This window comes from Gymnoscopelus microlampas, assembly GCF_963454915.1.
Source record: "Gymnoscopelus microlampas genome assembly, chromosome: 18".
Taxonomy (NCBI): Eukaryota; Metazoa; Chordata; class Actinopteri; order Myctophiformes; family Myctophidae; genus Gymnoscopelus; species Gymnoscopelus microlampas.
Genome location: NC_139955.1, coordinates 23,615,258 through 23,627,713, shown reverse-complemented (window position 1 = coordinate 23,627,713; position 12,456 = coordinate 23,615,258). Strand labels below are relative to the sequence as shown.

General features: G+C 44.2%; 2 protein-coding genes across 2 annotated transcripts; one reads left to right on the top strand and one right to left on the bottom strand.

Annotated features, from left to right (window-relative positions):
* Window positions 1-437: 437 nt before the first annotated feature.
* Window positions 438-7,248, bottom strand: ints5 (integrator complex subunit 5). Its single transcript, XM_084042060.1, has 4 exons — window positions 7,009-7,248; window positions 5,268-5,520; window positions 2,251-4,215; window positions 438-2,068 (listed from the first exon to the last, which is right to left on the bottom strand). Exons 1-4 carry the CDS (start codon window positions 7,101-7,103, stop codon window positions 1,346-1,348), a joined length of 3,036 nt encoding a protein of 1,011 aa, XP_083898186.1. The 5' UTR covers window positions 7,104-7,248; the 3' UTR covers window positions 438-1,345.
* Window positions 7,249-8,202: 954 nt separating this feature from the next.
* On the top strand, window positions 8,203-12,280 carry LOC311033703 (phospholipase A and acyltransferase 3-like). Its single transcript, XM_084041315.1, has 5 exons — window positions 8,203-8,256; window positions 9,137-9,276; window positions 9,556-9,667; window positions 9,933-10,201; window positions 11,279-12,280. The coding sequence occupies exons 2-5, from the start codon at window positions 9,262-9,264 to the stop codon at window positions 11,399-11,401; spliced, it is 519 nt and encodes a 172-aa protein (XP_083897441.1). The 5' UTR covers window positions 8,203-8,256; window positions 9,137-9,261; the 3' UTR covers window positions 11,402-12,280.
* Window positions 12,281-12,456: the final 176 nt, after the last annotated feature.

Sequence of the window (12,456 nt, the reverse complement as noted above, 5' to 3'; positions counted from 1 at the left end):
TTGCAATACTGCAACGTAGAAATACTCTGTTACAAGAAAAAGTCTGGAATTAAAAAGTACTATTGGTATCAAAATGTATTTAAAGTACCAAAAGTATGCAGAATGTCCCGTTTCCAGTTTTTACCTAGTAACTAAAGTTTTCAAATAATTGTAGTGGAGTAAAAGTACAATATTTGCCTCCGAGATGTAGTGGAGTTTCTGTAAAAGTACAGCAAATTGGCAATACAAATAATATTTGTATTTCCAATAATAATAAATAATAATAAAAAAAGACCTCAAAATTGTACAGTACTTGAGTAAATCTACCACAGTGCAGTAGGATGGAGAATACATGTATGTGAATAGTTGATAGGAACCATAGCAGTAATTTAAAGTAATATAAAGTGATTGATCTACACATTTGTGTGTATTCGCCTAAATGCTGACATGACACAGTATTGAACAAAACATTTTATTTTTTTGACAAGGCATGTTTTGAATGATACCTGGGACAATAGCAAGAACTTTGTGTAAATCTAATAATAGTAGTGATCATCAGTAACCAAATTTGAGCTCCATTTCTTGACCTAGATATTACGCGTGGTACTTATGCAGAGTTCACAATAGCAGTGACAAAACAACAGGCTACAAGCCATTTTCAATGGAAGCCAGGGACATGAAGCTACAAACGTACACCTGACACATGGTGCTGGCGTGACAGGGTTGACACACTACAAAAAAAGCTCCAATGACGCATTAAAGCGTCAGTGTTTTTGTTTCACCATTTCTCACGCTCTGTTGCATGAATGGAAGAAAAACATTCTTGTCATTAACCCGTTCCCTGTGTCGTTTAAACCCATCCTTTTCATTTATGCAGTGTGGCTTGAGCAACACTTCACTGTCTTAGCGACATTGTAGCTGACCACATGTGTCATTTTGTAACTTTTGTTGCTGCTAGTGTATACACAGCATTACAGTAGGTCTCATTCATTTGTCCTCTGTAAAACATTCAGTTGAAAAGAATCTAGAAGTCTAAAAATATGGTACAAAATGTAATGTACACTCTGTCTCACACAGACAGACTGACAGACAGACACACAGACAGCTATACTTGTGTGGAACTTTAGTAGAGTGACATCAACTTTGCAATCCACAAGAGGTACTCCCCTCTCCCGGACCATATTCACATGGTAGCAATTTTGCGCCAACTTCATACTCGTTTCCCACCTACCCAGTTATGAAGTAAGAACAAAATGGCCACCATGTCAATATGACCTGGTGCAATATGACCTGGTGTTTAGGGTAAAGTTCAGCAAATATTTTTTTCCTATCCTCTTCAGTTTTCTTCCAGCTATTGCTCTATCTCTCAGAGTTGGAACCGCCAGCAGAGGTGTCCCAGTCGATCAATGTTTTTATGCAGGACACTATGAATGGGAGACACATATCTTGCCACATCCCCATCCCGTGAAAAATCCCTGCAGAACAGACCCTTCTCCGAGCTGAAGACAAACTTCTGGGGCATGGGTCCATTGCCCCTGACATACTCCCACACAGCCAGCAGGAGGAGCCTGACCTCAAAGGGTGTGAGGTAGGGAAAGGCCTCGTGTACATTCCCCAGCACAGGAGGCAGGAGCTGACCCTCTCCCATGCAGGACACAAGGAGGCAGGAGGCCTGGAGGTGCCATGGGGAGTCTGTGGCCGAAGCTTCCCGGGAGGCCTCCCAGTGGGCCAATAGCGTGGCCAAGAGTCCCCGGAGTACTGCCGAGCAGTAGCAGAGAGCCGGGCGCCCAGCAGCTACCACATGGAGCAGGGGGAAGATGACAGGGTGGGCTTCAAAGCAGCGACGGATGTGGATATCTCGTTCCACCGTGGTGCGGGCATGCTCTTCCGGTGGCCATGACAATTCACCATTGGCCACATCTGGACAGATGTTTTCCACCAAGGTTACTGCGATGACCTTGGCTGCCTCTGCGTTGATTGGCAACGGCTCGTCTGGGTCAGATGGGGTATGTCGAGAACCATTGATGCTGCCGTTAAGACCGGAAGAACTGCAGCACTGGACTGTCACTGCCAGCAGGGTCTGAACATTCTGGTGACAAATAAAAAGAATTGTTCTGGTATTAGAGAGGCAATGTTCTGCAGTAAATACAATAAATAGAAACAAATGATAGTAACATTGGTTATTGTGTATCCAAGCATACGATGAAAATGAGACAGGGAGATTACAACTTTCATCCAATTCAACTAAAACCACACAACAACATGACTCACCTGGATAACCAGAGCTGGGTCAGGGGTTAGTTTAGCACAGCGGACCTTCAGACCCTTGCCAATCACTCCAGCATGGAAGACAGACCACACACTTCCAGAAAAGTTGACCGTAGTGCCAAACCGACAGTTGATGTCCAGCAGGGAGGCTCCCAGGTCAGGGGACATGGATGGAGAAACTGGGGGATCACCAGCCATGTCGGCAATCTGCCCCCCAAATAGGTCAGCGTTGCCTTTGTGCAGGGCTCCCTCCACCAGCTGCTGAAGCACTGACTTGAGAGTGAGAGGAGAATAGGCTGCCAGCCGGGACAGGAGCAGGACTGAACAGCTCACCGCCTCTCCCGCCTGCCCTCCATCTCTCCCCACTTCCCCTCTCCTTCGCAGTGCCAGGAAGAAGTAAGTGACGGCGGCACGGGAGAGCAAAAGAAGGCGTGCTGGCGAAGCGGTGCGAGGGAGGGGGCTGGAGGACAAGAGGCGAATTGTGGCATGGGATACAGCCGGGTCGCCATGGAGGAGGAGCAAGCAGAAGTCGTGGAGATGCCCAGAGACTGCCGAACCCAACTGGATGGCCATGGAAGACTGGGCGCCTGCTGCTCCTCGCCTCTCCTCATCCTGACTCTGAATGGCTGTGGCCAAGTTGAGCAACAGCTGTCGGAGCTGTCGTGGACCCAAGGTGTGAGTGTGAATCTGAGCCACACACCGGGTCACAGCAGCAGGGATGAGGCCTGGCAGGCAGGCGGAGAGTGGCGTGTGCAGCTGCCAGGCCAAGGCCAGTTCCTCTGGGTTACGGGCTTGGGTGAGCAGTTGACAGAGGGCCTCAGTGGCCACACTAGGACCTCCGTACACAGACAGCAGGCACAGAAGCTGGTGCAGCCATAGGTGGCGCTTCCTCTCCAGTCGCAGCGTCTCAGCGCAGAGCTCACCCACATGGGTCTGTAGCTCCTCCAGAAAGGGGATGACCCTCCCGGCTTGGGAGGAAGCAGAATGATGGTGGCTACCTTCCCCTCCATCAGAGCGGTTATAGACCAGCTTATGGAGGTGCAGAAGCAGCATCTGCAGCAGGCGGTCGCAGGCCTCACGGACACCTTCATGTGGGGAGGGAGTGGGGCCGGACATTATGACCGATGCAGGCGTGGCAGTGTCCGCCAGGAAACGGAGGACCCGAGCTCCTCCCGATGGACTCTGGCTGATCAGGTGGACGGCCAACCCAAGCATGTTATCCAGCTCCTCCCGGGGGAGACCCTGAAGCAAAGCCTGCAGTTGTAGCAGGACAGGTGGTCTGAGGAGCTCAACCAACTCTGCGGACACAGCGCCCAACAGATTGGGGGACAACGCAGCCAGCTGGAGTAGAAAGGGCACTGCTGCTCGGCGAAGCTGAGGGGAACTCTCCCACGAAGAGGAGGATGAAGAAGGAGACAGAGGGCTAGAAGGGTTTAGGCTCTCCTGGAACATCCTAAGCAGCTCCTTCTGGATACTGTCTGAATGATGAGCTGCGAGGTGACCCAGGATTCCTACCACCGAGCCGATCTTTGGCACCCTGCTGCCTTTATCTCCTCGTCCTTGGTCTCCTTGATCCTTGGAGCCATGAGAACAGAAATCCTTGAGGCCACAGGCCAGCACTCTGCTGATGATGGTGCCCGGGAAAGCTGAGCCAATGTGAGCTACCACCCAGTCGAAGTGAGGAGAGTGCTGCACAGAGGTGTCCAGCAGGGCATCCACGCAGGCATCGGGACACCACGCCAACATGGCAGCTAAGCACTGGGAGTAAGCCTCCATCAGAGAGCGGGTGGCAGCACAGGACATCCAGAGCTGGAGCAGCTCATTTAGGCTGGAGGAGTGGGGGGCAGCCCTGCGGCCAGCATGCTTGCTGCTCAGCTGTCCCAGTAGATCAACAGCCCAGGCAGACACCAGTGGGGCCCAGGCCCGGGGGTTGAGACGGATGAACTCTGACAAGACGCCATGGATCTCCTAGAGAGAGAAAGAATTTTAACTCACATCCGGTGAATATAAATGTCAGCTGAATATAATTTACATTCAGTACCATTCCCAAAAGTTCATTTATTTATTTTCATCTATTTTCAACATTGTATAATAATAGTGAAGACATCTACAAACCAAAAGGTGTTAAACCCATCAGAATATATTTTAGAATCTTTCACAGTTTGCATTGGTCATCTTTAAAAGAAAACACTGCAGATTTTCTGCCGAAATCCCATTGTTCTGATGTGAGGAAATCAAATCCATAATGTAGCGTGGGAAAAAATACCATGTCTTCTCCACAAAATGTTGACATCTTGAAAGAATGGCGTCAAACATGTTGTTTCAGGTCATTGGGCTTATGGAATGCCCAATTAAACAAACCCATCTAACTATCCATCAGGCTCACATTGGAAAAATGTAATCACAGATCGCCATTACCATTTGAGCAGTAGCAAAGGCATTAAACAAATGATAAAAACAAACATTTCCACAAAAAATATTATTACTGTCGGCCTCTGGCTGGAGGCCTACAAGATATAGACGGTTGGATATGAAATATATATTTTCTCATTTTATTTTTTCATTGCTTTCAATAATGGAACTGTCTAACTTTACCTGAAAGGAACAACATATTCTGTTAAAAAGTTAAACTGTTTGGTTTGTCTGTCCGTTTGTTTGTCCGTCTTGTCTGTCTTTTCTTTTTCTTTATTGTCAAGTGATTGTTATTATTATTTATTCATTTTTTGTCTTGTCATTTGTCTTGTTATGACCTTGGTGGGAGGGTGGGGGATTGGGGGAATAAGATGTCATACATAATGTCATATGCTTGTATTTTTGTCTACAACATATGGAAAAATAAAAACAAAGTGTTTAAAAAAAGATATATATATTATTACTCATTTACCATAACCATGCAGCCTTACTTGAATGTGTAGCTGTGTCCAAAGTTATCGTTTGTCTGGTATTGTATGTATTATAGTGACTTTCTGTGACAAAGTGACTTCCTGGAGCCAGGTATAAAAAATGGGATTCCTCCATACCTGTATGATGTCCTCCAGGTTGGAACTGACTCCAGTGCTTGCATCGCCTTCCATCTCCAGGTTGTGTAGGAACGAGGAGACGTGCTCATCGTAGACTCCCCTCAGATGCTCTAGCACTGCCCCCCGGCATGGCGGAACAGAGCGCAGCAAGCGTACAGCACAGCGGGCATGCTCCCTAACGCTCAGCTTACGGCCCTGAGCCGTGTCCACACCAGTGATGAATGATTTGATTTCCTGGGACAGTTCCTGGGCACTAAAGTGAAAGAAAGGGTGAGTGAATTTGGCAACATGGAGTGGTTAGGAGGGGAGCATGTCTATGTTCCCTCATGCTTTTAGGTGTCATATCCTGTGCTTGGGCAAGAACCTCAGCGTCCACATTCTGATGCTGAGGATACCCTGAGCCTTTTGCATACCATGTTTATGACGGTTCCATGTGGAAACTCAACATGACTACTTTCAAAAGTTATTATCCCAACTCGAACAGTGCTGAGGTGCTCACTGCAGGCACTCGCTTGGTAGGCACCTCGCTTAGGCGAGCCTCAAAGGCTCAAGGCCACTTCTGCCTGCACACCGGTCTTGTTTTTTTCAACATGGGCCCCATTCCTTCGTGAATATAGGGCTGATGAATGGGGCTGTCTCTAATGCTGGTGTAACGGCCGAACAATGCAGCGCCCCGGGCCGGGCTCGAACTCGAAGTCCAGACCTCACCAGTCCGGCCAACAAACCCCTGGGCCAGGGCGGAGTGAGTTACGGCCAGATATGGGGACGCTACACTGAGGGAAAAAATAGGGCTGAGGAATATACGGTCTAATTTGGGATGGAAAAAGGTTACTGAGGGAAAATAATACGGCCTACTTTAGAAAGGGGGGCGGGTCATAACTGCTGAGGGAACATAGGGCTGAGAATATACTAACTTGGATGGAAAATAATGCATAAGTGCTTAGGGATTGGGCCGAGGGAACATATGACTGACCCCGTTAGTGGACATAATGACCATAAATAGGATACATGGAGTAGTATAATAACTCCATGTATCCTGTAAGATAATAAGATCACTTTCCATTTAACTTATGTATCATATAATGCAGGGGTCTTCAACAGGGGGTCCGGGACCCCTAGGGGGTCCTCAGAGTTACTACAGGGGGTCCGCCAAATCTTTGTGTGATATGATTTTTTTCTTTTACATTAACCACTTGAACCCTAGCATCCCTTTTCTGAGGAGAACTTTAGCCAAAAACAGCAGATCTACAAGCTCACAACGCCTGAGCTTGTAGATCGGCTATTTTTGGCAAGAGTTATAGGTGTAGAGGGGAAAAAAACAGAAAAAGTTTATCTGAAACACAATTTTATACAATATAGAGGGGGTCCCTGCTTCATCTCTCTCTCTGCTAGGGGGTCCTTGGCCTGAAAAGGTTGAAGACTCCTGATATAATGTATACTACTATGCATCACACATCATCAAAATGTGTAGCAGTCATCTGAAGTACAGGCGAAAGAAAACGGCGACATGATCACTCCTATATCAATACATTGGAACTCCAATGTATCAATATTATCTTAGATAATATTGATAGGCTATGACATGTACAGCAGTACACACTGCACACATAGTGTTACAGCTAATTAACTACGAGGGGTTTAAACAGATCAGATGCTTATATTGTTTAAATGGCAATAATAATATCAATAATAATAATGTAATAAATGTAGTATGGACTTAAACGTAAGTGCTAGTTCTCACCTCAAGGCATTTTGCGGCGTGTGAGTGTGTGAGGTCTGCATCGCTTTTAGGGGATTTCCATCCACAACGACAGACATCGCTTGCTCTTTCAACATTAATGCGTCACATTCAAACTAAAACCTTGGTCACTGGGTTTTAAATGTTCAATAGAGGGAATGTGCTGGCTTACTGTGGTATTTTAGTTTAATTCTCTCAACAACATATGAAATGGGCGCTCCATAGACGGAAGTAGGCTCTTCTTCGACGACGTACCGAGAAGAATAAAGGACGCCGGGAACGGACGATTCGGTTCACTGGCGCCACCTGCTGGCCGTGAATCGAACTGGTGGCAGAGGTGCTACACAGACTGCAAGAATACAGTGGTAGAAAAAGTACAAGTAAGTATCAATACGGCAACGTAGAACTACTCTGTTGCAAGTAAAAGTCCGGAATTCTAAATTTACTTGAGTAAAAGTACAACAGTATTGGTAACAAAATGTACTTAAAGTACCAAAAGTAGAAAGTACTCATTATGCAGAATGTCCCATTTCACAAGTGTTCTACAATTAAGCTCACAATGCGTCACATCGCGATGCATTGTGAGCTTGTAGATCGACTGAAGTGGTTAATGTATATGTTTTGTAATAATAATAAAAAAAATCTACAGTAACTACAGCTTTCAAATAATTGTAGTGGAGTAAAAATACAATATTTGCCTCCGAGATGTAATGTAGTATAAGTACAAGTACCGAAAATTGGAAATACTCCAGTAAAGTAAAAAATGCCTCAACATTGTACTGAAGTACAGTCGTACAGCACTTGAGTAAATGTACTTAGTTACTTTCCACCACTGGGTTGGTGCCGGCGTAGCCATGGTTCACATGTCATGTCATGGTATGACAGTCATGTTTCAGTGCTAGTGCCAAGTGAGGCTGGGACCGAGGCTAGGCTAGTGCCGGCGGTGACGTTGGTGACGTGCCGGGGGAACGACCGCCGCTCCACACGGCTTGTTTGTTTGTTTTCTAAACTCACGTCACCACTATTTATTTACTGCTCAGTGCTCTGATCCGGTGTAGAGACCGCCTACTGTATCCACCAATTGTTCACACTCATGCATGCGCGCGTACAGGCCGTTTCCGCATCCGCTCTAAACCAGATCTTTAACCTGCAAAGCATCATTTGCATCATCAGCTGATCCTTGATATATGCTGGCTGGGAGCCATTGTAGCAGAGCTGAGCCGTAGGACAAGGTCGCACTGTGAAATAACGGTAAGTATATGAACATTATAAACGTTTCCATCCGTAACCAATGATAATGTCGCGATGCGACTACTATGTTAGCGTTATGCAGTTCTTGAAACTGAAGTTGGATAAGAGGATAAATAGCCTGGCATGGTCAGACTAATATCACTGCGTAGTTTTTTCTTCGCACTAGCAGATTCTTCTTGTTTTCCAGTCTATATATATTCTTCAAGGGTTTTCAGGCCAAGGACCCCCTAGCTGAGAGAGATGAAGCAGGGACCCCCACTACATACTGTATACAATTGTGTTGCAGATTAAACTTGTTCACAGATGTCATAGATAGCTTCAGAGACTTTTTTGACAGCGCTATCAGTGTTGTGGAAATCAATGGATTTTGTTTTGTTTGCTGACATCACCTGTAACCACTTAAAGCCTAATTAGTCAATACTTGACCGTTGCTTCTGTACTTGGTCTGCTCTTTTTTTCCCTCCACACACCAAACCTCATTGCCGAAAATAGTTGATCTATAAGCTCACTGCAAGGTGTTGTGTGCTTGTAGATCTGCTGTTTTTGGCTAATGGGACAAGGATTTGGAGACCCCCCTGTAATCTGAGGACCCCCTGTTGAAGATCCATGCTATAGATGATAACGTGTTGGCTCCCATAATTTTCAAAAGCTTTCGAACTCGAAGATTGTGGAAGAGACTAGGACAACCAGCCATATCTGTTTGCAGCCAATGAATCCTCCACTGAAAAAGAAAGCTTGCTTCAATCTGTCCTATCTATCATGTTTGTCTCAACGTTTCGACTGTTAGCTGAATAAAAATAATACATATGTTACTGAATAAGTAACATATGTACAAATATCGCCTCTATCTATGTTTTATGATCGGTGTATATTATCACAGGTGCTGAGACTCATGCAAAGTGAAAACTGATGAAGGATTACAATATAGCCTGGACACCGATCAGAGCTGAAGATCATAAATAATCTAAAAAAAGTCATACGAGTCTGAAGGAAGAAAAGAAAGCCATGGCCCCAACACTGGTTGGTACATTTTGTAATCTTAATCTACAGTACCAATTTACAGTGGTGTTAAATCATGTTAGTTCTTGAACCTTTTGTGGCTTTATTTTGTTGAGGTATTGAGTTTTTTTTTTTTATTCATCTCCTCCAATTCAGTCACTATTTTTGTAACTTGTAGCCTAGAATATTTACTGCATATTTGACTTTTAACCCAGAGTCCATTTGAGCCAAATCTGCTGTTTTGTTGCCAAACACGCAATTCTGTTTCTCAATCCAACTTGTCTTCCAAATCTTCCACAGTATGATGAGAAGGAGCCAGAGCTTGGAGACCTGATTGAAATTGACCGTGGAAATTATCAACACTGGGCATTGTACATTGGCGATGGGTATATTGTCCACTTGGCACCCCCTTGTGAGTCTTATACTATACTGATGAAGCTCCAGAAAATATTAATTTAAGATCCAGCACTTGATGTTTTGCATTTATTGTGCAAGAAAATGACTTTGCAACGTCTATGAACATATTAAATTGAATGGCACTCAACAGCATACCATTAAACGTCTTTTTTATAAAACATGCTACAAAATTCACTAAAATGTTGTATTACTTTGTCATACATCCTCACTCTTCTTTTTTTTTACCCCCCCCCCTCCCCCATCTCTTTTCCCCCAATTAGCTGAGGTTCCAGGAGCAGGCGTCAACAGTGTGATGTCTGTCTTCTGTGAAAAGGCTGTGGTTAAGCAAGAGCAGCTGTGGGACGTGGTCGGGACCAACCAGTGGCAAATCAACAATGGCCGTGACTCTAAGTATAAGCCCCGAGCAGTGCAGGACATTGTCAAAGAGGCCCGTACACGGGTGGGCCAGGAGCTTCCCTACTGTGTCTTCAGGGGAAATTGTGAGCACTTTGCCACTGAGCTGCGCTATGGCAAGTCAGAGTCTCGCCAGGTAGATATATTCAGTTTCTTCCATAAAAGCTTCTCAGTGAACTCCGGAGAATGAGTGCCTGCTAGCCTGCCTTCATGTGCACACAATACAAATATTGTTTTGTATTTAGTATAGCTCATTGTATTTTAGTACCATAAATGCTGCTACAGCAGTATTGTATGCATGTGACAATACAAAAGGTCTCATTGCAGTGGTGGAAAGTAACTTAAGTAAGGTGTCACTGTTGCTGTATCCTACTGACTCACCTGCCAGTGAGGAGCCCCCACCAGGAGGACGTAGAGCCTTCGTCCTACTCTTCCCGTCCAACACTCCCTGAGTCCCTGCTTACAGGGACTCAGGGATTGTTGAATGGGCAATGACCAGTATCCCCCTCCCCGCCGGCCCGGCCTCCCTCCCCCGAACACGGGCCAATTGTGTTCGCACAGACGCCCATCAAAGCCGGATGCACCACGGTGGATTCTAACCCACAGCCTCTGTGGTGGTGGGCAGGGACTTTACCACTGCGCCACCCGAGCGCCGAATGCTTTTAAACTTGGCAAGCAGATAAATGCTGTGGTTAGATCTTGTCGTCCCAAAGATGCATTTAAAAACCAGAGGTGACAAACTTTTCAGTAGTAGCCCCCAAATTATGGAATAAGCTACGCTCCCATATTCATATGCCCCTCACCATTGTAAAATATATATCTCACCTTTTTAGTGATTTATGTTTATTTTTGTGTTTGTTTTATGTTTATATTTAGCTTATACAGCGTAGTTATGTTTAGATGCCTTGTACAGCACTTTAGTAAGTCGTAACCCTGTGTTTGAAACATTTTCTATATACAGTAAATAAAGTTGATTGGATTACCATTTTAGTTTGTCAAATATTTAAAAAAGGAGTACTTTTTACTGTAAGTATTTTGAAGACATTATACTGGTTGGTATTTTACTCCAATTAAAATGTTAAATACAGGACTTTAACTTAACAGAGTATTTCTACATTGTGATGTTGTTACTTTTACTTAAGTAAAACATTGAGTAGTTCTTCCATGGCTGTCTCACTGTATTTTTTAATGTGTGTGCCATGTTTCTCTGCAGGTGCAAAAGGCAGGGGAGGTTGTCATGGTAGCAGGTGCAGCCACAGTATTGGGCCTAGGCCTTGTGGCTCTGGCAGGCGCCCTCTTTGGAAGTGGGAGCAAACAAAAGAAGAACACGCAATGATTGACATCCCATACGACCTATTAAGCCGCTTGATTGACAGCAAATCACCAGCAAAGCCTAACTGATACTTAAAATGATTACTCTTCTCCACAAACACTGCCTAAGTCATGTATAAGCATATAAGATTGAGTGTGGTATACAGTGTACTGTATTTCTTTGGGTTCAGGGCTAGTTGGTTTTGGACTACTTTTCAAACTTTTAAAAATATAAACCGACAGCACACTAAAGCACACATATATAAATATATGCAGTAACAATATGTTTTCTACAATAACAGTGGGTGAAATATTTGCCAATAAATAACGTGCCACAGCATAAGTGCGCTAGAATGTTTTTAAATATCAATTTTGGGTATATTTCTGTAGAACATTGAATATCTTTCCTATCAATTTAATTGATTATGACCCAGATTCCTCTGGACTACTTTAACACTGGAAGTAACTTAACACCTACAAAACTAATTGAAGATAAGAGGACTGGATATTTATTTTTCTTTTTTTTTTAATATTTAAAACAATGACCAACAATTTAAGATTTACTAATTATATACATACTCAATAGAGTTGTAGTATAAAACACAGAGAAGCCATTTAACAACAGCGATGTTTGAAAACTGGCTCAGACTCAGACTGGTAATTGAAATCTTATGGGAAATATAATAGGATACAATTGGAAAGGTCATGGCATTTCCTCATGTGTTTCTCTGATGGGTGATTACAATTACAATAGTGTTTGAGTCCAGTCCAAGGCTAACAGTGTTTGTTTTTTTCCCCTTTGGACTGATCATGATCAAATGTATAAAATTGTATTTAGAATTACATAGAAGTTGGTGTTAACCAGTTTGCACATATTTGGAATAAAGAGTAATTTCAGTGTGAATGTTGTTTCCCCCAAGCTCAACCTCACCTACCTTTAAAGGACATTGGGGGCGGGTTGTTTTGTTGCCTGACTTGACGTTAATGCCTGACTTGACTTTAACGTATACTCAGGCTTTTTTAAACATAGGCCAAATTAGCAATCTGATATATTTACTAAAAGGCTACTGAGTAAGTATG

Bases quoted from the DNA above. Each gene is read 5' to 3' on its own strand.
- ints5 (XM_084042060.1), bottom strand. From the start codon at position 7,103: ATGTTGAAAGAGCAAGCGATGTCTGTCGTTGTGGATGGAAATCCCCTA. The intron at 4,216-5,267 runs GTATGGAGGAAT...TTCTCTCTCTAG, and splicing joins ACCTGGAGGACATCATACAG to GAGATCCATGGCGTCTTGTC. The intron at 2,069-2,250 runs GTGAGTCATGTT...ATTTGTCACCAG, and splicing joins ACCCAGCTCTGGTTATCCAG to AATGTTCAGACCCTGCTGGC.
- LOC311033703 (XM_084041315.1), top strand. The intron at 9,668-9,932 runs GTGAGTCTTATA...TCCCCCAATTAG, and splicing joins TGTCCACTTGGCACCCCCTT to CTGAGGTTCCAGGAGCAGGC. The intron at 10,202-11,278 runs GTAGATATATTC...GTTTCTCTGCAG, and splicing joins GCAAGTCAGAGTCTCGCCAG to GTGCAAAAGGCAGGGGAGGT.